The sequence below is a fragment of the Macaca mulatta genome, chromosome 10 (genome assembly GCF_049350105.2).
Source record: "Macaca mulatta isolate MMU2019108-1 chromosome 10, T2T-MMU8v2.0, whole genome shotgun sequence".
Lineage (NCBI taxonomy): Eukaryota > Metazoa > Chordata > Mammalia > Primates > Cercopithecidae > Macaca > Macaca mulatta.
In genome coordinates this window covers 8902496-8929837 of record NC_133415.1, presented here as the reverse complement: position 1 = coordinate 8929837, position 27342 = coordinate 8902496, and the positions used below count along the sequence as shown (strand labels likewise).

The 27342-nt window shown below is 54.2% G+C and overlaps 2 protein-coding genes, 3 long non-coding RNA genes and 1 other non-coding gene across 23 annotated transcripts in view; 3 read left to right on the top strand and 3 right to left on the bottom strand.

Annotated features, from left to right (window-relative positions):
• Nucleotides 1-19019, top strand: part of SERHL2 (serine hydrolase like 2) — a 52755-nt gene extending 33736 nt beyond the window's left edge. For 6 of the 15 annotated variants that reach the window (XM_077949454.1, XM_077949452.1, XM_077949444.1 and 3 more), the window contains 5 exons: nt 20-129; nt 2039-2118; nt 9650-9684; nt 14547-14629; nt 15831-16291. In XM_077949454.1, coding sequence (XP_077805580.1) covers nt 20-129; nt 2039-2118; nt 9650-9684; nt 14547-14629; nt 15831-16092 — 570 coding nt within the window. In that variant the 3' untranslated portion in view covers nt 16093-16291. Of the gene's footprint in view, nt 1-19; nt 130-2038; nt 2119-9330; nt 9523-9649; nt 9685-14546; nt 14630-15830; nt 16292-18036 lie in introns of those variants that run through there. The other 9 variants (XM_077949448.1, XM_077949447.1, XM_077949449.1 and 6 more) reach the window with 5 other exon arrangements.
• On the bottom strand, nt 2975-18248 carry LOC144331614 (uncharacterized). Of its 2 annotated transcripts, XR_013398924.1 has the most exons (4): nt 17931-18246; nt 8370-8444; nt 3820-5002; nt 2975-3511 (listed from the first exon to the last, which is right to left on the bottom strand). It is a non-coding gene; the product is annotated as an uncharacterized LOC144331614 (long non-coding RNA). The 2 variants fall into 2 exon arrangements; XR_013398923.1 differs by lacking the exon at nt 2975-3511 and having other exon boundaries at nt 3524-5002; nt 17931-18248.
• On the bottom strand, nt 12701-12807 carry LOC114670648 (U6 spliceosomal RNA). The gene has a single exon (XR_003720348.1). It is a non-coding gene; the product is annotated as a U6 spliceosomal RNA (small nuclear RNA).
• LOC144331620 (uncharacterized) lies at nt 17499-17787 on the top strand. Its single transcript, XR_013398930.1, has 2 exons — nt 17499-17637; nt 17671-17787. It is a non-coding gene; the product is annotated as an uncharacterized LOC144331620 (long non-coding RNA).
• LOC710642 (ribosomal RNA-processing protein 7 homolog A) lies at nt 18835-27201 on the bottom strand. Its single transcript, XM_077949443.1, is given in 7 exon segments — nt 18835-19773; nt 20699-20897; nt 21287-21384; nt 21738-21870; nt 22614-22739; nt 24841-24983; nt 26859-27201. Coding segments are annotated over 7 exon segments (993 nt in total). The 5' UTR covers nt 27067-27201; the 3' UTR covers nt 18835-19687.
• LOC144331613 (uncharacterized) lies at nt 22937-26954 on the top strand. Of its 3 annotated transcripts, XR_013398921.1 has the most exons (4): nt 22941-23094; nt 23230-23778; nt 24709-25558; nt 25877-26954. It is a non-coding gene; the product is annotated as an uncharacterized LOC144331613 (long non-coding RNA). The 3 variants fall into 3 exon arrangements; XR_013398922.1 differs by lacking the exon at nt 23230-23778 and having other exon boundaries at nt 22937-23094; nt 24638-25558; XR_013398920.1 differs by lacking the exon at nt 23230-23778 and having other exon boundaries at nt 22941-23096; nt 23904-25558.
• Nucleotides 27202-27342: the final 141 nt, after the last annotated feature.

Genomic DNA, 27342 nt, shown 5'->3' with positions numbered 1-27342 from the left:
GCCAACTGTGCCTTCTTAGGAAGTGGAGAACTTGCTGACCTACAAGCGGAGAACCATAGAGCACATGCTGCAGGTAGAGGCCTCCCAGGAGCCCTCGCGTGTGTACAGCCTGAAGCAGCTGCTGCAGAGGTGAGTGCCTGGTGTGGATGGGGAGCTGTGGGGTCCACGGGAGGACACCCGGTGAGACGTGGGGAAGCGTCTTTCTCCCTGTCACCCAACAAGCCTGTTTCTCTCTGGGGTCACGCTGAGCACCAGGCTTCCCAGGGTCTTCAGGGACGTTATCTCCTTTCCCTCTGCCCCTGCTCCGGCCATGCCCCTTCCTTACTCCAATACCCTCCCCACACCTCTCAGCCCCCGCCTCTCCCCGAGCACACGCTGCTTCCACGCCTTCTCTCCCCTCTGGGACTCCAGCCTGGGCTCCCTTAGCTGGAATTCTCCCCTGTGCTTGCTCACTGGCTTCCCCACTCCTGGGGGCCTCAGCTGGGAGCCCTGCCCTGACACCCCCAGGCGAGCTGTCCCTCCCTGCCCTGCAGGTAACCACACTGTCCAATAAGAGCCTACTGACTCCCCTGGTTCCCGAGGCCTGTGATCCCCACAACCCCCACTATGGCTGACTTGGTCATGTTTGTGCCTCCTGCATCTGGCGGTGGGCCTGGTAGGTCGGAGCTCCACACATATTTGTTGTCTGATGGAGGAGAAGCCCCCCACTGCCCTACCACACGCACGCGCACACACACACCCTGCCGCCCACTGCCCCACCACACGCACGCGTGCACACACACACCCTTCCACCCACTGCCCCACCACACGCACGCGCGCACACACACACCCTGCCGCCCACTGCCTCACCACACGCACGTGCGCGCACACACACCCTGCCGCCCACTGCCCCACCACACGCACGCACACACACCCCCTGCCGCCCACTGCCCCACCACACGCACGCGCGCACACACACACCCTGCCGCTGTAAACATGCCATTGAAACACAGGACACAGTCCAGGCGGAGTGGCTCACACCTGTAATCCCAGCACACTGGGAAGCTGAGGTGGGAAGACAGCTTGAGCCCAGGAGTTAGAGACCAGCGTTAGCAACATAGCGAGACCCTGTATCAAAAAAAAAAAAAAAAAAAATAGCTGGTCACGGTGGCACACGCATGTGGTCCCAGCTACTCGGCAGCCTTAGTTGGGAGGATTGTGCAGCCCCGGGAAGTCGAGGCTGCAGAGAGCCATGATCATGTCACTGTACCCCAGCCTGGGTGACAGAGTGAGACCCTGTCTCGATTAAAAAGAAAACAAGGGCCAGACGCAGTGGCTCACGCGTGTAATCCCAGCACTTTGGGAGGCTGATGCGGGTGGATCATGAAGTCAGGAGATCGAGAACATCCTGGCTAACATGGTAAAGCTCTGTCTACTAAAAAATACAAAAAATTAGCCAGGCATGGTGGCGGGCGCCTGTAGTCCCAGCTGCTCGGGAGGCTGAGGCAGGAGAATGGGATGAAATCGGGAGGCAGAGCTTGCAGTGAGCCAAGATTGCGCCAATGCACCTCCAGCCTGGGTGACAGAGCGATACTCCATCTCACAAAAGAAAAAGAAGAAAAAAAAAAGAACACAAAAAATCACGGAACACATGCACCCTTTGTGGGTGACCTCCCTTTTCCTCCCTTTTGCTGCACCTTTTTTTTTTTTGAGACCAAATCTTGCTCTGTTCCCCAAGCTGGAATGCAGTGCCACAATCTCAGCTCACTGCAACCTCCGCCTCTTAGGTTCAAGTGATTCTCATGCCTCAGCCTCCCAAGTAGCTGTGATTATAGGCACACGCCACCACGTCCTGCTAAGTTTTATATTTTTAGTAGAGATGGGGTTTTACCATGTTGGCCAGGCTGGTCTCGAACTGCTGACCTCAGGTGATTCGCCCATCTCGGCCTCCCAAAGTGCTGGGATTACAGGCACGAGCCACCATCCCCGGCCCTCTCCTTTTTATCTGATTTCCTCTTTATTGGCCTCCAGGCACTCAGCATCCTTCTGTGTCCCCTAGGTTACTGAAGAGCAATAGCCACTTGAATGAGGAGTGCGGGGAGCTCCTCCTGCAAAGAGGAACCACGAAGGTGGCCGCAGGTAGGGGACTCCGCTGTCCAAAGCCTTTGTATACTTGTCACTGTTCTTACTGAGGATGTCAAGGATTTGCCCTAGACAAGGCAAGATACTAAGCACTTTGCAAACAGCATCTCACTGAATTCCCCTCCTGCCTCACCCTCATCCCATTTACAGCAGGAGAAACTAAGATTCAGTGTTGCCAAGTGACCCGGGCGAGGCCATACAGCTACTGCACATCCCAGAAAGCCACACTCTGGGAGAGTTTGGTCAGGTGTCTTGGACTAAATGTTGGTGAATGTTGCGGCCATGCTCTGCTGGACCTGGGGTGGGTGCCCAGCATCAGGGGCAGGCTGTGAGGACATCCCAGGGGCTGAGTGACTTGGGAGAGGCTTTTCACAATGGAGAGGTAGAGCTGGCGTGTCTTGGCTTCAGGGAAGCTTCTGGCACAATTAATTTCTGCACATTGCTTTTTACCCAGGAATTTTTTTTCTTTCGTTCGTTCTTCTTTTTGAGACAAGGTCTCACTCTGTCACGTAGGCTGGAGTGCGGTGGCACCATCATGGCTCACTGCAGCCTCCACCTCCCGGGCTCCAGACATCGTCCCACCTCAGCCTCCTGAGTAGCTGGGACTACGGGTGTGAGCCACTGTGCCTGCCCAGGAAATCTTTTCTAAGGTGCGCTACAGGCCCGGCTCAGTGAGGCTGCAGTGAGCAAGAGCCCACCGTCCCTCTCTCAGTGGGGCCAGACCTCCAGCATCACAACTCCAGGGGCCGCCGCTCACAAAGGGCACCCTCTGGAGTTGAGCAAGGAGGAGTCCGGGCAGAGGCCTAGATTCTTGGAAGAGAAGCAGATGATAAACCGGTCAACAGGCACATGAGCGGTTAGACATTCTCTGGATGTAACGAGGGAAATACACACGCTCTAGAAGAGACTGGTGGCGGGGCCTGCTCCAGAGGGGTTGTCCGGGAGGCAGCTCTCCCAGGGTGAGGGAACAGCTGGAGGGAGATGCTGTGGTCGGACGGAGAATGTGCTGAGTTGGGCGAAACAACGTGGCTTCCTGACACTGCCAGCCGAGTGAACCTGGGACAGCCCTTTCCCTTTTGAGTCCCCTTGTGTGCTCAGGTGACAAACAAGGTCTTGGGTTATTCGCGCTCATCGGATCAGGCGAGGTGGGCATGTGCCTTCCCTTTATAAAGTGCTGAGTGATGCAGGGGTCAGAAACTCCGGCACCTGGGGGTAGGTGGGGGGTGTTGTGGAGTCCACCATGCCGGCTGGGAGGGAGGCTATGGGATGTGTAGGGACTTTGGAGCTGGAGCCGGCCCACCTTGGCAGGCAGCTGGGCCAGTGCTAATCAAGTGGGAATTTAGTCTCATGTGGCCAGAATTTCCAGTTGCTCAGCTCTGCAGTTGATCTGCTGAGTTGTGGATTTTTTTTTTTTTTTTTTTTTTTTTTTTGAGATGGAGTCTCGCTCTGTCGCCCAGGCTGGAGTGCAGTGGCGCAATCTCGGCTCACTGCAAGCTCCGCCTCCCGGGTTCACGCCCTTCTCCTGCCTCAGCCTCCCGAGTAGCTGGGACTACAGGCGCCCACCCCTGCACCCGGCTATTTTTTTCTATTTTTAGTAGAGACGGGGTTTCACCATGGTCTTGATCTCCTGACGTTGTGATCTGCCCACCTCGGCCTCCGAAAGTGCTGGGATTACAGGCGTGAGCCACCACGCCCGGCCGAGTTGTGGATTTTTAGGTGTCATGAATCCAGAAATGGATATGAGGATCTAAAGAGCGGCACCTGTGGGCTGTTTTGGCCTCGGTCGCCAGTTTGGGACCTGTTGGGTCTTTGTGATCATCTGTGAACCTTTATCTCGCCTCCCTGGAAACCTATCATGGGGAGGGGAGGTCAGGGACCCCGGGCCCAGGCTTCCTGGACATGCCTCACGGATGGCTGACCTAGGGAGCCCCAGGCACAGAAGTGAGCTAATCTGTGATGAGGCCGGGGAATCTGATTAGGCCCAGGTCACAGGAAACAGTGAATGCAGGATGCTGACCAGGAACCCCTATGTGGGTCTCAGGGGGGTGAGGGAACAGGCAAGAGGGAGGGCTGAGAAGGAGGTGACCCTGGGTCTGGGGAAGAGGTCAGCTGGCTGGAACGTTGTGTGCGGACAAGCCCTCTACAGCAGTTCTGGCCTTTTGGGACCCAGCCGCAGTAAACGAAGGAAATAACCTAAAAGAAGACAGTACCCAGACCCCCACCCAGTGCCTCCAGGACGATGTCAGCTCCTCCCAAATCCTTCCCGCCAGCCCCAGAGCACCTGAGAGTTCACATTCTGTCCTCCCCCGCCCGCATCATCCAACCTGATCCCTCCAGAATCTGGAGCTTTAACCACCAAGACACGTTTCCCCACAGTTCCGGAGTTCAGGGTCCAAGGTCAAGGCCTCGGCAGGGCTGGTTCCTTCCGAGGGCTGTGAGGGAGAATCTGTCCCCGCCTCTCTGGCTGCTGGGAGCCTCTGGAGCCCGTTGGCTTGTCTGTGAGGTTCTCTGGATGGGTTAGAGTGCGTGAGGAGGGGAGGGCTCGTGGAGGAGGCAGAGTGGGGAGGGCGGCGAGCATTGCTGGAGAGGCTGCAGCTCCACTTCCTCTTTTGAATAGGAGGGTCTGGGTGGGCCTCATGAGAAGGTGACTTTTGAGCAAAGCAGTGCAGGTGCGGGAGCTGCTCCCACGGACTCCAGGAGGAGAAAGGAGCTGGCAGGACAGGCCTGGAGGTGTGAGCGGGTGGTGCAGGATGGTGAGAGAGCAGAGGAGATGAGGTCTTTATCTTCTCATCTCAGTTCAAGCCCCACAATACTGGTTTTGTGGAAACCATCTTGAAGTGTTCCCATGAAGGAGGGAGGGGCCCACTCTGCCTGTGGCGCCCTAAGGACAGAGGGATCTGTGTCAGTATCTGGCCCCTGACCAATCATATTCACACATGCCTGTAATCCCCGCATTTTGGGAGGCCAGGTGGGAGGATCACTTGAGGCAGGAGTTCAAGACCAGCCTGGACAATATAGGGAGACATCACCATCTCTACAAAAAATTCAGAATTAAGGCCGGGCGCGGTGGCTCAAGCCTGTAATCCCAGCACTTTGGGAGGCCGAGGCGGGCAGATCACAAGGTCAGGAGATCGAGACCACAGTGAAACCCCGTCTCTACTAAAAATACAAAAAATTAGCCGGGCGCGGTGGCGGGCGCCTGTAGTCCCAGCTACTCAGGAGGCTGAGGCAGGAGAATGGCGGGAACCCGGGAGGCGGAACTTGCAGTGAGCCGAGATCGCGCCACTGCACTCCAGCCTGGGCAACAGCGTGAGACTCCGTCTCAAAAAAAAAAAAACAAACAAACAAAAAATTCAGAATTAAACGGCATCACCATGGTGGCGCACCTGTGCTCCCAGCTACTTGGGAGGCTGAAGCGGGAGACTCATATGAGCCCAGGAGTCGGAGGCCTCAGTGAACCATGATTGTGCCACTGCACTCTAGCAAGACCCTGTCTTTTTCCTGTGTTTTTTTTGTTTTGTTTTTTTGTTTTTAAAAATCAGGGTCTTGGTCTGTCACTCAGACTGGAATGCAGTGGCATGACCTTGGCTCACTGAATCCTCAGCCTTATGGGCTCAGGCGATCCTCCTACCTCAACCTCTTGAGTAGCTGGGACCACAGGTGTGCACCACCACACCTGGCTAATTTTTGTATTTTTCCATAGAGATGGAGTTTCACCATGTTGCCCAGGCTGGTCTCGAACTCCTGAACTCTAGTGATCCTACTGCCTCAACCTCCCAAAGTGCTGGGATTACAGGTGTGAGCCACCGTGCCCAGCCAACCCTGTCTTAAAAATAAAACAAAAAGGCCGGGCACGGTGGCTCAAGCCTGTAATCCCAGCACTTTGGGAGGCCGAGACGGGCGGATCACGAGGTCAGGAGATCAAGACCAGCCTGGCTAACACGGTGAAACCCCATCTCTACTAAAAATATAAAAAACTAGCCGGGCGAGGTGGCGGGCGCCTGTAGTCCCAGCTATTTGGGAGGCTGAGGCAGGAGAATGGCGTAAACCTGGGAGGCAGAGCTTGTAGTGAGCTGAGATCCGGCCACTGCACTCCAGCCTGGGTGACAGAGCGAGACTCTGTCTCAAAAAAAAAAAAAAAATAAATAAATAAATAAATAAATAAAACAAAAATACCTGACCCCTGAAGCGTCATGCTATGGGGATGGTTCAAATCTTCATCATAAGCTGGGCTGCATTCAGGTTGCAGGTATGATTTGTTTAACTTGTGCAGTTTAAACAAAAACATTTGGCATGGGGGGAATTTTGAATAGATTGCCCAGATTTTATTTATTTTTTATTGTGCTCTTTTTATTTTTTGGAGGAAGGGCACAAGGCCCTTATTTTAAATGGAAAGATTTTATGTAAAGATACAGATTTCTAGACCGGGCGCAGTGGCTCATGCGTGTAATCCCAGCACTTTGGGAGGCTGAGGTGGGCAAATCACCTGAGGTTGGGAGTTCGAGACCAGCCTGAGCAACATGAAGAAACCCCATCTCTACTAAAAATACAAAATTAGCTGGGCGTGATGGCGCATGCCTGTAATCCCAGGTACTTGGAAGGCTGAGGCAGGAGAATTACTTAAACCCGGGAGGTGGAGGTTGCGGTGAGCCGAGATCACACCATTGCACTCCAGCCTGGGCAACGAGAGCGAAACTTCATCTCAAAAAAGAAAAGAAAATATGTCTTTTGTATGGCTTCTGGAATTTGAATCATAGTTAAAAGGTCATGCTTGATGCTAATACTATTTTGGGTCTAGTACTTGCATTTAAATATTTACTACATTGCATTCTTCTCTGGTGTACAGGGTGAGGTTTGAATCTGACTTCATCTTTTTCCAGATGGCTCCTCAGCTGCCTAATGCCATTTTTAGACAAGTCTGTCTTTACCCTGTTCACGTAAGGGGCTGCCTTGGTCAGACACTGAACGCCCATCTGTACTTGGGTCTGTCTCTGACTGCCTGTCTATGATCGTACTGTACCACACGCTTTAAGTTGAGGCCCAACAGAGGATTTTCTTTCTTTTTTTTTTTTTGAGATAGAGTCTTGCTTTTGTCGTCCAAGCTGGAGTGCAATGGCACGATCTCGGCTCACTGCAACCTCCGCACCCCAGGTTCGAGTAATTCTCCTGCCTCAGCCTCCCAAGTAGCTGGGATTACAGGTGTCCGCCACCATGCCCAGCTAATTTTTGTATTTTTAGTAGAGATGGGGTTTCGCCATGTTGGCCAGGCTGGTCTCAAACTCCTGACCTCAGGTGATCCACCTGCCTTGGCCTCGCAAAGTACTGGGATTACAGGCGTGAGCCACTGTGCCCGGCCTGAGGATTTTCATATCTGACGGGACCATCTCCCTTCATGGCTCTTTTACAGAGTTTTTCTACTAGTCTTTTTTTCTTTTCCTTTTTTGAGACAGGGTCTTGCTCTGTTGCCCAGGCTGGATTGCAGTGGCAAGATCTCGGCTCACTGCAGCCTCTGCCTCCCTGGCTTAACTCTCCCACTTCAGTCTTCCCAGTAGCTGGGACTACAGGCGTGTGCCACCATGATTGGCTAATCTTTCAGCTTTCTGTGTAGACATGGGGTCTTGCTTCATTACCCAGGCTGGTCTCAAGCAGTCCTCCCACTTCGGCCTCCCAAAGTGCTGGAATTACAGGTGCCTGACCTCCTGCTATTCTTGCCTGTGTAATTTTTCCACGTGAACTTTAAAATCAGGTGGTTTAGGCCCCCCCATATAAATCTTGTTTGCATATCATATATGTATAGTTTAGTGTTTTTTTGTTTGTTTAATTTTTTGAGACAGAGTCTTGCTCTGTCACCCAGGCTGGAGTGTAATGGCACCATCTCAGCTCACCACAACCTCTGCCTCCCTGGTTCAGGCAATTCTTATGCCTCAGCCTCCCAAGTAGTTGGGACTACAGGCGCCCGCCATGACACCTGGCTAATTTTTTTGTACTTTATTAGTAGAGACTGGGTTTCACCATGTTGGCCAGGCTGGTCTCAAACTCCTGGCTTCAAGTGATCCATCCGCCTAGGCCTCCTGGAATGCTGGGATTACAGGCGCAAAACACGGTGCCCAGCTCATATATGTATGTTTAAATAATAAAGTCTTAATAACAGTAACGTGTGTATCCATCACACAGCTAAAACAATGGCACAGCACCCGTTCCTTTGAACCCTCTCCAGCCCCTCCTAGACCCCACCCAGAGGTAAACACCTGTCTATTCATTCAGCAAGCACTTTGGGAGCCCCTCCTATGTGGCAGGCACAGTTCTTGGTCCTGAGGATACAGCTGTGAACAAGGCAGACCAAACTGTTTGTCCTCATGGAAGCTGAACTCTAGCAGAGGAGAGACGCAATCAATAGGCAAAGGATGAAGTGCCTTAGAAAGTGCTATGGGGGCTGGGCGTGACGGCTCACACCTGTAATCCCAGCACTTCAGGAGGTGGACAGATCATTTGAGCTCAGGAGTTTGAGACCAGCCTGGCCAACATGGCAAAACCCCATCTCGACTAAAAATACAAAATTAGCTGGGCGTGGTGGTGGGTACCTGTAGTCCCAGCCACACTGGAGTTTGGGGCAGGAGAATTGCTTGAACCCTAGAAGCGGAGGTTGCAGGGAGCCGAGATCACACCACTGCACTCCAGCCTGAGCGACAGAGGGGAACTCTGTCTCGAAAAAGAGAAAGTGCCATGGAGAAAAATAAGAAGGGGTGGTGGGGAGGCCTGGCCATGCAGGTATTTGAGAAAGATTTATATGGGGGAGGGAACAGCCCTGCCTCTTATCCCTGTGGACACCTGTAGCTCTAGTCCCCGTGTGTCCTGCTGGACGGGTTCCGTACAAACACCCCTCTGTTCACGTCTCCATCCCTTCCTACCGCCGGCAGCTTCCAGCTTGCGATTACCCCCAGGGCCACAGGGGACCCTCTGCCCTTTCTGGACACTCCCATGCAGGCCGTTCTTGAGGGGACATTGCTCGGGAAGGAACTGCTGGGTGTTCAGCCTGCAGTTGAGGCCGAGTTGTTGGCCACCATCGGGATGGGGGCAGAGAACCAAGTCAGCGCCCGAAGCTGAAGCTGGGCACCACCCAGGCCTCGCAACTCCGCTCATGTTTCTTTTTTCATTCAGGATCTTCTCAACAAACGATGACACGATTGGTACTTATTTGCTTTTTCCTAGGAATGAGTTTCTCAGAGACGAGAGGTCCACCATCCACCCGACTGTCAGCCTAAGCTCCTGCCCTCATTTTGCACCGGCCCTTTGGGGTGGCCGGTGAGGGCCCGTGTGGGCTGACAGGTCCGTGGTCAGGTGGCCATGGTTGAGCCCTGGTCCAGCTGGACCCCAGGACAGGGAGTCCTGGGCAGCTGAGGACGTCGGGGGCAGATGGGAGACATGGGCACTGGTTGGAAAGGCCTGGGGGATTCCAGCAAACTCACAGAGCGTCCCCTGAGCCTGACGGACAGCATTGACGCCACTGTCTTTGTGCTTCCGCCTCCAGGTCTGGTTCTGAACAGAGACCAGAGGCTATCCTGGGTGAGTACCGCTGCCTCTGCGTCCCCCCTGCCACGGTTTGCTTATGAGCATCTTTATCGTTTTTGAAAATTACACGCTGGGCATGGTGGCTCGCTTTGGGAGGCTGAGGCGGGTAGATCACCTGACGTCAGGAGTTTGAGAGCAGCCTGGCCAACATGGTGAAACCCCTTCTCTACTAAAAATACAAAAAAAAAGTAAATAAATAAATAAAGCTAGGCGTGGTGGCACACGACTCTAATCCTAGCTACTCAGGAGGCTGAGGCAGGAGAATCACTTGAATGGGAGGCAGAGGTTGCAGTGAACCGAGATTGCACCACTGCACTGCAGTCTGGGTGGCAGAGTGAGACTCCATCTCAAAAAAAAAAAAAAAAATTACATAGGTAACATAATACATAATAATTGTCAACTTAACCGTTTGTAAGTGTGCACTTCAGTGGCATTTTTTTTTTTTTTTTTTTGAGATGGAGTCTTGCTCTGTTGCCTGGGCTGGAGTGTAGCGGCCGGATCTCAGCTCACTGAAAGCTCCGCCTCCCGGGTTCCCGCCATTCTCCTGCCTCAGCCTCCCGAGTAGCTGGGACTACAGGTGCCCGCCACCTCGCCCGGCTAGTTTTTTTTTTTTTGTATTTTTTAGTAGAGACGGGGTTTCACCGTGTTAGCCAGGATGGTCTCCATCTCCTGACCTTGTGATCCGCCCGTCTCGGCCTCCCAAAGTGCTGGGATTACAGGCTTGAGCCACCGTGCCCGGCCTCAGTGGCATTAAATAGAGTCAGTGGAGGTGAGGAGAGGAGGGAGACATTCCAGGCACTGACCGCTGCACAGGGAAAAGCTGGAAGTCAGCTCAGAGCATCTGTTGAGAGCGGGATTCCTGATAGAGGCTGTGAAGAGGGGAGAGGCAGGATGACAAAGTTCTCAAAAAACAGCGTCCCATCTGGAAGCCTGGAAGTGTCACTGGAGCACTTGTATTAATAGAAACTTGGCCATCTCTGCCACTGAGGGGCTGTGTGACCTTGGGCAAGATGCTTACCCTCTCTGAGCCTTGGTTGTCTCATGTGCAGAAAGAAAGTGCTTTCATTCATTCAGCTGGTTTCTGAGCAGCTTGGCTAGGGGAGCCACGCCCTGGGCCTGCCTTTGAAGGGTTGTTGTCGAGACTAGGTGAGGTCGTGTGTGTTGAGTGGCCTCGCACACTGCTGTCGCTTCAGGTACTCATGGCCTGTGCTATTTTGTGATTGTTCAAAAATGGTAGAACACTGGACATGTGTGAGACACTGTCATTAGAGGTGGGGAAGCTCTAACTGCAGGGAGACCGCTGAGAGTTGCTGTCCAGGCCCAGGCCAAGAGATGAGGCTTGGACCAGGGTGTCAGTCAATGGTCTGGGAATGTTAATGTGTTTGTCTTTGATCTGTGTGGGATTTGTTCTTGAGCATGGTATGAGGTAGTGATTCGTTTTCTTTCTTTCTTTTTTTCTTTTTCATGTTTTAAAAGTTCTATTTTTCTTTATTATTATTATTGATACAGAGTCTTGCTCTTGTTGCCCAGGCTGGAGAGCAATGGCACGATCTCAGCTCACTGCAACCCTTGCCTCCCAGGTTCAAGCAATTCTCCTCCCTTAGCCCCCAAGAAGCTGGGATTACGGGCACCCACCACCACCCCCAGCTAATTTTTGCATTTTTGGTAGAGACGGGGTTTCACCATGTTGGCCAGTCTGGTCTCAAACTCTTGACCTCAGGTGATCCACCTGCCTCGACCTCCCAAAGTGCTCAGATTATATACGTGAACCACCATGCTCAGTCTATTTTAATTTTAGAGACAGGCTCTCCCTCTGTCACCCAGACTGGAGCGCCATGGCTCAATCATGGCTTACGCAGCCTCAGACTGCTGGGTTCAAGTGATCTTCCCACCTCAGCCTCCCGAGTAGCTAGGACTACAGGTGTGCGCTATCACACCCTGCTAAGGTTTTCACTTTTGTAGAGACAGGGTCTTGCCATGTTGCCCAGGCTAGTCTTGAATGCCTGGGCTCAAGCTATCCTCCTGCCTCAGTTTCCAAAGTTTATAGGGATTACAGGTGTGAGCCACTGCACTCAGCCATTGTAATTGTTTTTCTAGATGAACAGCTAGTTATTCCAATACCCGCTGCTGGGTGGTCCTCCCTACCCACCAATACTCACTCACTGGTGGCTTGTCCCGTGTGTGTGCTGACCTGCGTGGTGGGAGTTTATTGCCAGATCCTAGTCAGTCTGGCTTTTGGAGATGCCCCCTTCCCTGTCCTTAGGGACCATGGCTTATGTGACCTGTTCTGTAGTGGGAGCCGTGGTCACCCATAATGCTGGAAGGAGAGGCTTCCCCGGGATGGAAAGACTTTGTTAGGACATAAACTAGTTGCAGAAGATTCACATTCCAAGATGGAGCTGGCCCAAAATCCTTTTTTTAATTTTTTAAATGTCTGGCCCGGTGCAGTGGCTCACACCTGTAATCCCAGCACCATGGGATGCCAAGACGAGCAGATGACTTGAGGCCAGGAGTTTAAGACCAGCCTGGCCAACGTGGTGAAACTTTGTCTCTACACAAAAATACAAAAATTAGCCGGGAGTGGTGATACACACCTGTAGTCCCAGCTACTCGGGAGGCTGAGGCAGGAGAATCGCTTTAACCAGGGAGGTGGAGATTACAGTGAGCCGAGATTGTACCAGTGCACTCCAGCCTGGGCAACAGAGTAAGACCCTGCCTCAAAAAAAAAAAAACTTTTTCATATATTTCTTCTTTTTTTTTTTTTTTTTTTGAGACAGAGTCTCACTATATCACCTGGGCTACAGTACAGTGGTGCGATCTCGACTCACTGCAACCTCCGCCTCCCGGGATCAAGCGATTGTCCTGCCTTAGCCTCCAGAGTAGCTGAGACTACAGGCGCCCTCTACCACGCTGGGCTAATTTTTTGTATTTTTGGTCGAGATGGGGTTTCACCATGTTGGGCAACTGGTTTTGAACTCCTGACCTCAGGTGATCTGAATTTTTTTTTTTGGAAAGGAACATTTCACAAATTTTCGTAACATGCTTTTACAGGGGCCATGCTAATCTTCTCCTGTATTGTCCCAGTTTGGCAGTATATGTGCTGATAACGCAAAGCACCCACATTCTATTTATTTATTTAGAGAACAAGTCTTACTCTGTCATCCAGCCTGGGGTGCCATGGCCCAAATTTGGGTCAGTGCAACTTCTGCCTCCCGGATTCAAGCAATTCTCCTGCCTCAGCCTCCTGAGTAACTGGGATTACAGGCGCCTAACACCATGCCCAGCTACGTTTTTGTAATTTTAGTAGAGATGTGGTTTCACTCCGTTTGCCAGGCTGGTCTCGAACTTCTGGCCCCAGGTGATCCACCTGCGTCAGCTTCCTAAAGTGCTGGGACTACAGGCATGAGCCACTGTGCCCAGCCTAATTGTTGTGTTTTTAGTAGAGACAGGGTCAAGTTTACCTGTTCACATTGTGCCCAGAAAGCCCCTCCTGTGTGCAGGCCCGAAAGGCTTGGCCACGCCCCGCTGTGAGATGTGGCAGCTGCCATATGAGAGCACGCAGGCCTTGAGGACAGTATGGGAACCCCTGTTTCAGGAAAGGCATCTCAGGTCATTTTAGTCTGAGAAGTAGAAAATAGCTGGCGGGCCAGGGTGGAACCAAGGCAGTGAGTTCTCTCAGGTATGTGTGTGTGTTCATAGCCACAGCAATTTTATATTCGCGATGGTGGAGGTGGAGGAGTGTCGGCTGTCACTTAGTGGAGCTGGTCCTTACAAGAGCTTCCTGGAATTAATCCACTCAGCATGCCCTGCACTCTGTGTGCTGAGAACTAGGAATAGAGAAAATGCTGAGAGCTCCTGCCCTTAGAGTCCTCAAATCAGAGCAGCACAGTCCGAAGGAAGCAGAGTGAGCCTCATGGAAGTTCAAATTTGTCTAGCAGCTATATTAAAACAGGCCCAAGCCTGGGCGCAGTGGCTCACACCTGTAATCCCAGCACTTTGGGAGGCCAAGGCAGGCAGATCACCTGAGGTCAGGACTTCAAGGCCAGCCTGACCAATATGGTGAAACCCCGTCTCTACTAAAAATACAAAATTAGCCGGGCATAGTGGCGGGCACCTGTAATCCCAACTACTCAGGGGGCTGAGGCAGGCGAATCGCTTGAACCTGGGAGGTGGAGGTTGTGGTGAACTGAGATCACACTCCAGCCTGGGCAACAAGAGCAAAACTGTCTCAAAAATAAATAAGCTCTATCAATTGTTCTCATATTTTTATTTAACATCCATGATGTGATTTCAGATGTAATCAACATGAAGCTTGACTGCATTATTTTGCATGCTAAGTTTTCCAAATCCAGCTTCGTGTCACACCTACAGCACATCTCACTGGAGCTGGCCACATCCCCGCCATCCAGACATGAAACTGTCACAAGACAGGGCAGGCAGGGCTGCGGAGGAGGCCGGCAGGGGCCATGATGGAGTGCCCATCCTGTACTGTGGTCCCAGCAAGTTTCTTCCTGCTGGCAAGAAGCCTGTCCCAGGCTGGCAGGGGACAGCGTGAGGTGCAGCCTGCGGACTGGGAAAGGGGTGTGGAAGGGCCACGTCTTAGTCCTAAAATCCAGGCCCAGAAGTGGCCCAAGTCACTTCTCTGACTTTAATCACACAGCCATACCTGGTGGCAAAGCAGTAAGGGAAATTGAGTCAGGCTGGGTAGCCAGGAGCCCAGGAAGAGGGGAGAACAGACTTGGAGAGGGCAGGAGTCTCTGGCCACCAGGGGCTAAAGAGCCTTTGATGAGGCGGTGATGTGGTGGGGTCCTGGGCTCGGATCTAGGGTGGAATTCACCATGCTTTTGTCTCTGCAGCCTGAGAACAGTGTTGACTTAGTCAGCAGGGAGCTGTATGCGCATTCCATCAGGAAGCTGCAGGCCCACGTTCTGTTCATCAAGTGAGTCTGGACCAAGTGCCCTTCAGTCACCCCCAAAAGACACATGGGCGCCAGGAATCTCCGGGAGGGAGCCCTGGCATGAGGCTCCAAGTTCTCTGTGTTGACCACACCGCTGAGGCTCAAGATCTTTTTCGGGAAGCCCCCCTGGCAGCAGGGTCATGGAAGGAGGAAGGTCAGAGGAGGGGAGGGCTCAGGCAGCAGGGGATGGGCCAGGGCTGTCCCACATCTTTCCACAGGTGTCAGCCGGGGGCATGCCCAGGTAAGGCTCCATGACCAGTGAGCACAATGTCGGCTCACTGCAACCTCTGCCTCCCGGATTCAGGCGATTCTCCTTCCTCAGCCTCCCAAGTAGCTGGGACTACAGGTGCCCGCCACCACGCCTGACTGACTTTTGTATTTTTAGTAGAGAGGAGGTTTCACCATGTTGGCCAGGCTGATCTCCATCTCCTGACCCCATGATCCGCCCACTTTAGCCTCCCAAAGTGCTGGGATTACAGGCATGAGCCACTGTGCCTGGCCCACCACAGACAATTTTTAAGCCATAAAAAGAAAGGAAGCACTGACATGGGCTCCAGCGTGGATGAACCTTCACGCTAAGCAGACGAAGTCAGACACAACCATCTACGTGTTGTATGACTGCATTCACGCTGAAGTCCAAATAGGACACACTGCAGAGACAAAGCCAGTTCATGGCTGCTCAGGACTGGAAGCCTGTGGGTGGGGGGTGTGTGTGTGTGTGTGTGTGAAAGCGCAGAGGTTCGGGACTTCATTGGGGGTGATGAAAATATTCTGTAATTGTGACGATGGTCTCACAACTCAACATATTAAAAACCACGGGATTGTAGACTTTCAATGGGAGGACTGTAAGACGTAAATTCTCTCAGAGCAAGTGTGGACTCCAGAGCCTGTTCAGATCCCAGCTCTGCTATTCAGGACTGTGACTGTGGCCAAGTCCTAAACTCCCTGAGCCCCAGCAGGGCGTACCTTAAGCACTTGCTTGCGCCTGGCTTGTGCCAGCTGAGTGTGAACTGAGATTAACTGAACCTCAAATCCAACCCAGGGTCAAGGGACCCGGCTGTGGGAGGTGGGGTAGCCCAGGCTTTGGTTTCTCCTCAGAGGCCTGAACCCAGGGCAGGATGAGGGTAGTGCTGGGAGGAGGTTCTAAGATGAACCCCAACAACCCCAACTCCTCACTTTCCAGAGCAGTCCACGGATATTTTGATGTGAGAAGAGAGAATTACTCTGACAAGGAGTCCCTGTCGTTCATGATACACACGCTGAAGTCCACCCTCAAAGAGGTAAGGCGGGGCTCAGGGAGCTGGTGTCCGGCCACTGTCACCCACTCTGGTCCCACCTCACCCATCTCTTCTCGTGCACTGGGAAGACCCCTGGTCTGGCCCCAGGCCCAACAAGTGACCACCAGGATCTCTGAGGCCTCACGCTCCACTGTGGTCGGTCCCTAGAGGCCTGGGGACACATGTCATCAGAATTCAGGAAACAGAGACCTTTGGTGGGGAGATTCTTTTATCATCCGCGAGTACCCACCCTCCTTCCTGGGCCAGACACAATTAGGTGACCCAACTGCCAGAGGCAGTCCCACAGTTTTTATTTTATTTTTTGAGACAAGGTCTCATTCTGTTGCTCAGGCTGGAGTGCCGTGGCTCAATCATAGCTCACTGCAGCCTCAAACTCCAGGGCTCAAGTGATCCTCTCACCTCAGTCTCCTGAGTAGCTGGGACTACAGGTGCACGCCATCATGCCCAGCTAATAGTCCCACTTTTTTTTTTTTTTTTTTTTTCTTGAGATGGAGTCTCACTCTGTTGCCCAGGCTGGAGTGCAGTGGCAAGATCTCGGCTCACTGTAACCTACACCACCTGGGTTCAAGAGACTCTCATGCCTCAGCCTCCTGAGTAGCTGGGATTACAGGCACCTGCCATCATGCGCAGCTAATTATTTTTTATATATATATATATATATATATATTTTTTTTTTTTTTTTTTTTTTTTTTTTTTTGAGACGGAGTCTCGCTGTGTCGCCCAGTGGCCAGATCTCAGCTCACTGCAAGCTCCGCCTCCCGGGTTCCCGCCATTCTCCTGCCTCAGCCTCCCAAGTAGCTGGGGCTACAGGCGCCCTCTACCTCACCTGGCTAGTTTTTTTGTATTTTTTAGTAGAGACGGGGTTTCACCGTGTTAGCCAGGATAGTCTCCATCTCCTGACCTACGTGATCTGCCCATCTCGGCCTCCCAAAGTGCTGGGATTACAGGCTTGAGCCACCGCGCCCAGCCATAATTTTTATATTTTTAAGAGACGGGGTTTCGGCTGGGCGCGGTGGCTCAAGCCTGTAATCCCAGCACTCTGGGAGGCCGAGGCGGGCAGATCACGAGGTCAGGAGATCGAGACCATCCTGGCTAACACGGTGAAACCCCGTCTCTACTAAAAAAAATACAAAAAACTAGCCGGGCGAGGTGGCGGGCGCCTGTAGTCCCAGCTATTCGAGAGGCTGAGGCAGGAGAATGGCGTAAACCCGGGAGGCGGAGCTTGCAGTGAGCTGAGATCCGGCCACTGCACTCCAGCCCGGGCGACAGAGTGAGACTCCGTCTCAAAAAAAAAAAAAAAAAAAAAAAAGAAAAGAAAAGAAAGAGACGGGGTTTCACCATGTTGGCCAGGCTGGTCTCAAACTCCTGACCTCAGGTGATCTGCCCGACTTGGCCTCCCGAAGTGCTGCTTTTGCAGACAGGAGCCACCGTGCCCAGCCTAGTCTCACATTTTATAGGCTCCCAAACCACAGCAGAACATCTGGCTGCCTCTTCCCTCCGCACCCATCGCGCCAGTGGGTGTGCTGGCTGTAGGTGGGGGTGGCTGTGCCCGGGTTCCTCGGAGCAGTTGGTGATTCAGGGTTACCTACCCTCAACCACCTGATCCTGGGGCCTCTGCAGGTTTCCTGGCGTTGTCACAAAGGGAGGAAGCGCACCTGTGGCTGGCTGGTCACGTGGTCAGAGCCAAGGCAGGCAGGGCCCTCCCGTCTGGCTTCTTGAAGGCAGGCACAAGTCTGCAGGCTGCTCAGGTCCCCATCTCATTATCTGTTCTCAAGGGGACCTCCTCTAATACAATCACAGTATCCCTGGCCTTAGCCCCGCCCTGTCTTCCCGTAGTGTCCCTGTCCTCCTCCCCCCTCCCATCCCCCCGCCCCGTGCAACTTCACAACTTAGCTGGGAGGCCTCCAAGTCCCCAGGGCTCACACACCTCCTGGGGTGCTATGGACTGACCCGGCTCCAAGGTGTAGAGTGTGCGGGAAACTCACCGTGGGAGGTGCTCCGAAGGCTGTGGGAGGGCCCTGACCCCAAGGCCTATGCAGCTCCCTAGGCTCCTCTGGCCACACCTCACCACACACCCTCTCCCTTCTCCAGCAGTTCCAGTTTGTGGAAATTCCAGGCAATCACTATGTCCACATGAGCGAACCCCAGCATGTGGCCAGTATCATCAGCTCCTTCTTACAGCACAAACACATGCTCACAGCCTAGCTGTAGCTCTGGGCCTGGAACTGTGACGACCTCGTGCTGCCAGACTCAACACTGGGAATGTGAGTTCCCGAGCCCTGCAATAAGGCCAGGCCTGTGGGGAAAGCAGATCAGACTGTTACTGTGTCTATGTAGAAAGAAGCAGACATAAGAGACTGCATCTTGTCTGTACTAAGAGAAATTCTTCTGCCTTGAGATGCTGTTAATCTGTAACCCTAGCCCCAACCCTGTGCTTGCAGAGACATGTGCTGTGCTGACTCAAGGTTTAATGGATTTAGGGCTATGCAGAATGTGCTTTGTTAAAAAAGAGCTTGAAGGCAGTATGCTTGTTAAAAGTCATCACCATTCTCTAATCTCAAGTACCCAGGGACACAATACACTCCGGAAGGCGGCAGGGACCTCTGCCTAGGAAAGCCAGGTACTGTCCAAGGTTTCTCCCCATGTGATAGCCTGAGCTATGGCTTCCTGGGAAGGGAAAGCCCTGCCCCTCCCTCAGTCCCACACCCCCGTAAAGCGTCTGTGCTGAGGAGGATTAGTGAAAGAGGAAGGGCCTCTTTGCAGTTAAGAGGAAGGCAGCTGTCTCCTGCTCATCCCTGGGAATAGAATAGAATATCTCCGTGTAAAACCCAATTGTATGGTCCATTTACTGAGATAGGAGGAAACCACCTTACAGCTGGAGGTGAGAAATGCTGGTTGCAATACTGCTCTTTAATGCACGCCTATATGTTAGTACATGTGCACATCAAGGCACAGCACCTTTCCTTAACCTTATGACACAGAGACCGTTGTTCACACGTTTTTGTGCTGACGCTCCCCCCACTATTACCCTAGGGGCAATGGTAAAGATAATGATCAATAAATACTGAGGGAACTAAGAGAGCTGTGGGTCCTCGTATGCTGAGCCTGAGCACCGGTCCCCTGCGCCCACTTTTCTTTATACTTTGTCTCTCACTCTCTCGAGAAATGCCCACAGGTGTGGTAGGGACAGGCCTCACTGGTCTTGAAGCCCAGCCTAGGGTGTAGTCAGGGGAAGGAGTGAGATTCCAACTTCAACATCTGTGACCTCAAGGGGGAGACAGAGTCTGGGTTCGGGGGGCTGCTGTCTCCTGGCTAATAATCTCCAGCCAGCTGCAGGGAGGAAGGGCTGGGGCCACCTAGCCTTTCCCTGCTGCCCAACTGGGTGGAAAATAAAAGCTTCTCGCGTTCTCACTGCTTTCCATCAAGGACTTTTCCATTAAAGGAAAAGGGAAAACAGAGTGGATTCAGGCAGGGTCCTTGACGGGAGGGTGTGGAGGCAGAAGGGGCAAGTCCTCCTCTGGACACGCCCAGGTCCCCAGGACTGCTGAAGCCCAACACCCGAGGGGTGGCCTGGCCCTTCACTCCTGGCCTGTGTGGACTCTCATAGGGCTATTGGATGTGGTGGCCTCAACCTGGGGCCCGTTTCCCAGAGCTCAGCCTCTCGGAGACGGATACAGGCCCTGCCTCACCTGATGTTCCTCCAGGCCCTGCACCTCCAGCCATCCACTGCGGCTCTCGTGGCTCAGTAGGGTCGGAATTTGCGCTGGGCCCGCAGCAGCTCGATCCTCTGCTTGTCCTCCTCGAACTTCTTGCGCAGCTGCGCTAGATCTGGGGGCGAGAGGAGGCACGGGGCAGGGTCAGACAGCATGCCCCGGGCAGCCGGCTTGCTCATGCCCCACCCCTCCTCCCAGTTATTGTGGGGCACGGGGGGCATGTCTCCCCCACCAACCCAGCCCCCTTCCCAGCTCTGCTTTGGGGGGCAGGGTCTGGATCCTGTAAGGAAACAGAATCCGACGGCAGGCCGAGTCCAAGGGCAAGGCCAAAGTGGGAGACGCTGGCACCCCGAGCCTGGAGATGAAGCCCTAGAAACAAAGCAAAGGCATCTGCCCCCACCCCGACCCATGCGCAAGGGGGAAGGAAGGAGTCCTGACCGCTCGGCCTGGAGCAACCCTGAGACTCGGTAAAGGGACCCCACCCCTAGTGCTGGTGAATGCCGATGGCAACTCTGGTCACCGGGTGGCCCAGGTCAGTGACAGGCTGATGGCACAGAGGGGGAAGCTGAGGGTCTAGAGCGAGCACAAGTGGGAGCCAAGAGGGCCAGCGAGGCAGGGAAGGCACCCAGTGACTGGCCACCTGACACACCACACATATATACCCCAACACACGTATTCTGCAGCATCCTCCCTGCACCCACAGTGGGTTCGGAGGCCCCCTCTGCACTCGAACTCCTTGCTGGCTGGAGGCTGACCAGCGCCAGCACTAAGTGCACAGGAGCCCAGAGGTGGGCACTGATGACCCAGGGTCCCCACCCACTGAGCAAATGCATCTGCCCCGGGGGGTGATGGGGGACCGCCACACCGGGTGCTGCCAGGCTGGGCCTCTTTCCAGAGCCTAGTGGGAGCCCTGTGCTTAGGGACGCCCTCCCTCCGCGACCAGCAGGTTCAGTGCCCGCTGTCAGGAGCCCTGGCCAGAGGCCTCATCCATGGTTGGGGCCAAGGCCGAGGGGCCTGAGGATGGGCTGGGCGTGGCTTACGCTCCATCTTGCTCTCCCGGTGCTGCCAGGCATAGAAGTTGAGCAGCTCCTTTCGGGCGCGCTTCCGTCTCTCCCTCTCCAGCACCCGCAGGCTGGCTGCTTCAGTCCGGGGGAGCACAGGCCGCCGGCCCCGGCGGGTCACCTTCACCCACCCCTCCTTGTCAGGGACCCCCTCCTCCTCCTTGGCCTTAGCTTCTTCCTGAAAGGAAGGTGATCCTGTCGTCCGGTCGGCACCTGGGACCTCCTGCAGCCTCCAGCAGCACACCCTCCACGCCCTCCATCCTAAGTCAGAACCGCCCTGAGCCCCGCCCCCCAGGGACGGGCTGCTCCCCTCCTCCCAGCATGGTGTTGGGGCTCAGGATGGCGGGGAGGGCACGGACCTGCCGGCGCTGCCTCCTTCTCCACTACAGACCATGTGGAGACTAGATGTGTCACCCAGCCAGGCAGCCCAGGATCCAGCAGGGAAAAAGGGAGCCTGGCCTCTACAGAGTGGCTAAGGACAGGCCGCCACCGCCCTCCCTCTGGGGTGCCACCTTCCCACAGCCACACAGGCGATGCGGTGCTCGGCCAACCCTGCGGAGCCTCCACCTCAGCGATCTTCTGGTCATACGCCTCCATGAACGTGTCCACTTCCACCCTCAGGGCCTCAGGGTCGGGCACGGAGTCTGCGTAGTCACTGATCCACTCTGAGGAAAAGGGAGGCAGGGAAATGGGGCTTCCTCAGGCCTGGCATTTGGGCCCCACCCCAGGGCCTGCCAGGCTAATGGAGACCTTTTCCCACAGGGCCCGGGGCGCAGGTGCTAAGGAAACCCCAGGGGCTGCAAGCTGGGCCCTCACTTTGCCTGCCCAGTATGCCTGTGCCACTGTGCCAGGGACTCAGGCTAATGACTCCCTGGGGACCCAGACACAGCCCCGCAGTCCTCCTGCCCAGGCCTCCACATGCCACTCTCAGGGAGCATGGACTTGGCTGGTGACATTCAGACACTGTCCCCATAGAGTGTTCTGCCAACCCAGAGCCCAGAAAGGAGGTGCCAGTCACCCCCGTGGTACTACCTGTGAATGCCACTCTTCACAGGGTGGCTCTCTGTGGACACCAGCAGGGGGCCCTTCAGGGCCAAGGCCGCTGACACCCCACTTGGCTTCTGGAACACCACGTAGGCTACCTGGAACCCCTGAAGAGAGAGACAGATGTCAGAGGCTGGGGGCGCCTCCGCATGTCTGGCACAAGGTCTCCAGGCCCGCCCTCAGCCTAGCCGGTGGCTACACCAGGGGAGACAGTGCTAGGCTATTTCTGAGCCATGGAGAGAACCAGAGGCCATCCCATAACCCAGGTCAGGGGCAGCCACACTTCCAGTGATCCTGCTTCTGCGGGAAGTGACAGCTGTTCCCAGCTCTTCCTCAGGAAGAGGGGACACACAGGCTGCCTTTCTTCCAGTCACAGGAGGGATGCTGTGACACGCAGGGGTCGCCCTGGGCCAGGGCAGGTTTTTGGAAGCCAGGCCTGGGCACACACCATGCCAGATGCCACTGTGTGGGGAGGAGGTGTGGGCTCCAGGGCCACTGGGAAAGCCGTGAAGAACAGTGCTCCTGCAGACCCGGCCCCTAAGCCTGGGGAAGGAGCTCCCTCAGCGGGGGAAGCAGGAGGGCAGCTGGGGGAGGCCCCGCAAGCGCCCAGCAGAGACGGTCCCTGAGCATTAACACAGGATGGAAAAAGCCAGGCAAGAAGTGCAAGGATGTGGCAAATCTGGGAAGGAGTAACAGGCTTTGTCACCTGGACAGCCTCCTACACCACACACGGTGAGGATGGGCTCAGGACCAGAGAATGCTCTGACGTCCCACTGCCAGCTCCCCCAACACACTGGGGACAATGCCCCACCCCCCTCACTCTAGTGGAACCCCGTGCTTGGCGGCTCACCGGAACCGGCTTGGGATGAAAAAACTTCGACCTTGACTCCTTTGGGCTCTCGGCCAGGTCCGGCTTCTCCTGCAACTCTACAGACTGGACGAGGCCACAGGAGGACAGGAGGCGGGACAGGCTCTCCTGCCGCAGGGAGAGGGAAGTCAAGTGTGAGCATCTGCAGGGGCATCCGAAAGCCTCCCTCCACCATGGGTGGCACTGCCAGGGGTCCAGCGCCCCTGAAGGACTCAGAGCCACAGTCACATCTGCCCAAACTGGGAGCCTGTGGGCACCACAGCCTCCGACCTGTTCTGCAGGGATAATATGGAGGTCAATATTCCTGCTCTTTCTCTTTTTTATTTTTTATTTTTTTTGAGTTGGAGTACTGCTCTGTAGCCCAGGCTGGAGTCCTATAGCGTGATCTCGGCTCACGGCAACCTCCACCTCCGGGTTTCAAGTGATTCTCGTGCCTCAGTCCCCCGAGTAGCTGGGATTACAGGCGCCCACCACCACACCCGGCTAGTTTTTGTATTTTGAGTAGAGACGGGGTTTTGTCACATTGGCCAGGCTGGTCTTGAACTCCTGACCTCAGGTGATCCCCCCGTTTCGGCCTCCCAAAATGCTGGGATTACAGGCATGAGCCAGCGTGCCTGGCATATTCCTGCTCTCTCTCACTGGAGACAGGTAGGGACATTCTTGCTATTATTCTGATTTTATATATATGACAAGTTTTACTACCTGAATCAGCAGTGGTGACCCTATGCTGTGACAGTCAGGATGGAGGTTGTCTGTCTGAATCAGCAGTGGTGACACTATACTGTGACAGTCAGGATGCAGGTTGTCTGTCTGAATCAGCAGTGGTGACCCTATGCTGTGACAGTCAGGATGGAGGTTATCAGTGGGGGTTCTGGGATGTGCTGCTGTGTCTCCACCTGGGTGCTGACTACACAGGTATGTTCTGTCTCTGGGATGCAGCGAGCTGGACACCTGCCACTGGGGCCCTTCCCTGTACACATGCTGCACTTCAAAAAAGGTCAGTACTCACACCCCCTCTTCTACACGCTTCTTTTTTCTCTAAGTTTAGAGGATTCTTTTACAAATTAGTTTCTTTTTTGAAAACAAATCCAACAGTTCTCTTGACCAGGGGTGGTGGCTCACGCATGTAATCCCAGCACTTTGGGAGGCTGAGGGGGGGCGGATTACTTCAGGTCAGGAGTTCAAGACCAGCCTGGCCAACATGGTGAAACCTTGTCTATACTAAAAATACAAAAATTAGCCGGACGTGGTGGTGGGCGCCTGTAATTCCAGCTGCTTGGGAGGCTATGGCAGGAGAATCTCTTGAACTCAGGAAGCGAGGTCGCAGTGAGCTGAGATCGCAGCGCTCCAGCGTGAGCAACAGAGGGAGCAATTCCCTTAGTTTAGTTTTTGTAAAAAAAAAAAAAAATTAACAGTTGTGTTTGGATAGAACGAGAGGCACTTTTTATTTCCTTATACTTTCCTAGTTTTAAACTATGGACACGTATAATCTCAAAGAAAACACGCAATTCAAACAACTTCGGGTAATACGTAAAAAAGCCTTGGGCTACTTAGGATTATACTTTTTCTTTTTTTTTGAGACAGAGTCTCACACTGTTGCCAGGCTGGAGTGCAGTGGCAGACCTTGGATCACTGCAACCTCCGCCTCTCAGGTTCAAGCAGTTCTTGTGCCTCAGTCCCCCAAGTAGTTGGGATTACAGGCGTGTGCCACCATATCCAGCTAATTTTGGGGTTTTTTTGGGTTCTTTTGAGATGGAGTCTCACTCTGTCACCCAGACTGGATTGTAGAGGCACAATCTCGGCTCACTGCAACCTCCGCCTCCCAGGTTCAAGGGATTCTCATGCTTCAGCTTCCTGAGTAGTCTACTGGCGCACGCCATCACGCCTGGCTAATTTTTTGTGTTTTTTAGTAGAGACGGGGTTTCATCATGCTGGCCAGGCTGGTCTTGAACTCCTGACTTCGGGTGATCTGCCCCCTTCAGCCTCCCAAAGTGCTGGAATTACAGGCATGAGCCACCATGCCTGGCAGGATTATACTTTTAAAGACATCTTTGAAAAACCCGTTTCCTGACTGGAGATCAAGGTAGCCCTCTGGACACTCTCCTCTGGGGCTCCCATTAGCTGTGTCCGTCTCACCACCAAGGACTTGGTGGAGGCCAAGGGAGCCCCCACCTAGAGCCCACAGGTCCCCTCCCAGACACTAGCTCACTTCTGTGCAGTATGGGGGCACATTGAGGACAAAAAGAGTCCTCTTCTGAGGCCAGGTGGACTTGGTGCCTTGTCAAATGCCAAGTGCCCTCACATAGAGGTAGTGAGAAGCCTGCTGCTTTTCAGAGAACTTGATTGGAATAGCTGGAAAGGAAATGGGAGGGGAGGGATGGCCAGGCTACCCTGAGCTGAGGCCAGCAAGACATTCACACAACTTCCTTTCTCCACATCCCTGTCTAGTCCTATCTGCTCATCAATCCATCCATCCCTTCACCAACCCCCCGACCCGACCCTTTGGCAAAGCCTGTGCGGGCTCTAAGAGTCTGCCCAGGAGGGCCTCCCAAGGTGGTGCAGGGAAAGAGAAGATAAATGGGCAATGATTACAGATGGGGGCGCAATGAAAGGGAAGCTCTCGAACCCTGCGGCTCTTGGAGTGAACACCAAAATCTTAACCGTGGCTGGAAGCTCCGAGAGACCCTGCCTGCCACTGTGGCCTCTTCTCGTACCATCTTCCCCCACCACCTTGGATTCTCCCTCTTCCCCTGGGTACACCAGGGCCTCACACACACTGGCCTCTCTTACCTGGCGCGTCACCCTCTTCCTTCCCACTAACCTTCAGGTTTAGCTCAAACCTCGCTTCCTCAGCATCACCCGCAGCCCCTCCTGCCAGGTCAGATCCCACTGCCTGTGCCTTCACAGCTTCTCTTAATAGTCTGTAGGCTGCCGGGCGCGGTGGCTCAAACCTGTAATCCCAGCACTTTGGGAGGCCGAGGCGGGCGGATCACAAGGTCAGGAGATCGAGACCATCCTGGCTAACATGAAACCCCGTCTCTACTAAAAATACAAAAAACTAGCCGGGCGCGGTGGCGGGCATCTGTAGTCCCAGCTACTCGGGAGGCTGAGTCAGGAGAATGGCGTGAACCCGGGAGGCGGAGCTTGCAGTGAGCTGAGATCCGGCCACTGCACTCCAGCCTGGGTGACAGAGCAAGACTCCGTCTCAAAAAAAAAAAAAAAAAAAAAAAAAAAAAAGTCTGTAGGCTATACTGATGAGACTCTTTGATTAATCGCTGGCACACCCATGACTGTAATCTCATAAAGCTAGGAACTGCTTCTATTTTTCTCACACCTCCGTCAGACTACCGGTTGGCATAGAGCTGCGGTCCCTGAACTCAGGAAGCTCAGTTGCAATAACGGAGAAGACAATTACCAAGTAAGCATACAGCAAGCTTGTATCAATTATGAAAGAAACATTACAGGGTCATGGGGTGGCAGAGGTCTTCTTTCCATAGGCTCTCAGGGATGGCCTCTTTGAGGAAGCAACATTAAAGCTCAGACCAGAAACGCCAATAAGCAACAAATTGGCACAGCACGTGCAAAAACCCAGGGGGGAAAAAGCACCTTGCCTCAGAGAAACAGAAAGAGCCTTAGGTCAGCACCAGCCAGACCACGTGGCCCACACAGGTTAAGAAGTCTGCTTTTTGTTTTAGAAGCTACCTGATAAAGCCACTGGAGGGAATGCAGTGGATGTGGGGGCTATCGTGGGCGTGTGAGACATGATCTAAATTTTAAATGGACTTAAAAAGAACATTCTACCACATGGGTGGAGAACAGAAGCAGCGGCAAGATGAGAAGGAGGGCAACCAAATAGGAGAGCCCATAACAGCCCAGGTAAGAGCTGCTGGGGGCTGGACTAGGAGCAGAGACGATGACAAGGGGATGGGCTCACCTGGATGAGCGAGTGTGGACGGAAATGGGTTTGCCCTGGGTGAGGGGTGGACAGAGGTGGGCTCACCCACGGGAAGCGTGGACGAAGACAGGCTCGCCCTGGTAGAGTGGGAAGACAGAAGAGCGCCTCCTGCGTCCTCGGAGCCTCACGACCTCCCGAGCCTGGGGCCAGGGGCCACCGGGGCTCACACCTAACCGTGCGGCCGCTCCTGGGGACCCTCGGCCGCCGCCAACCCCCAAACACCTCCTGGCGATGCCTGACCGCCCCCGGTCTCGCCTCCCGGAGCTCCTCACCTGTGTAACCCGGTGGGCTCGGGATACGGTCGTCCCGTTCCCGCGCCAGCCGCTTCCTCCTGCGCGCCACCATCTTGCCGCCCGGAAGCGCGGGGGCCGCCAGAAGTTGTGGTTCGGCGCCGGCGCGAGCGCGTTTCCGTGGCGTCTGTCCCGCCCCCTGGCTCCAGGCCCGCCTCTCCGGCCCCGCCCGCCAGGGCCCAACCTTCATCAGCTCAGAGTCAAATCAGCGCGCGGAAGTGGGAGGGAACGTCAGCGTTGACCCCGGCCAGTCACGAGTGCGAACTCAGCTTTCCACTCATGCATTCACACCTTGAATAGACAGTGTGAGAGAAATCCAGGATGGCTGCTAGGTTTTCAGTCGGGGCAACTAAAAGGATGGTGTTGCCATTGACTGAGATGGGGAGACTGCAGGAGAGGGGCCAGCTTGGGGAAAATCAAGTGGATCAGTTCTCTGTGGGCCATGGTGAGACGCCCATTAGGCCTT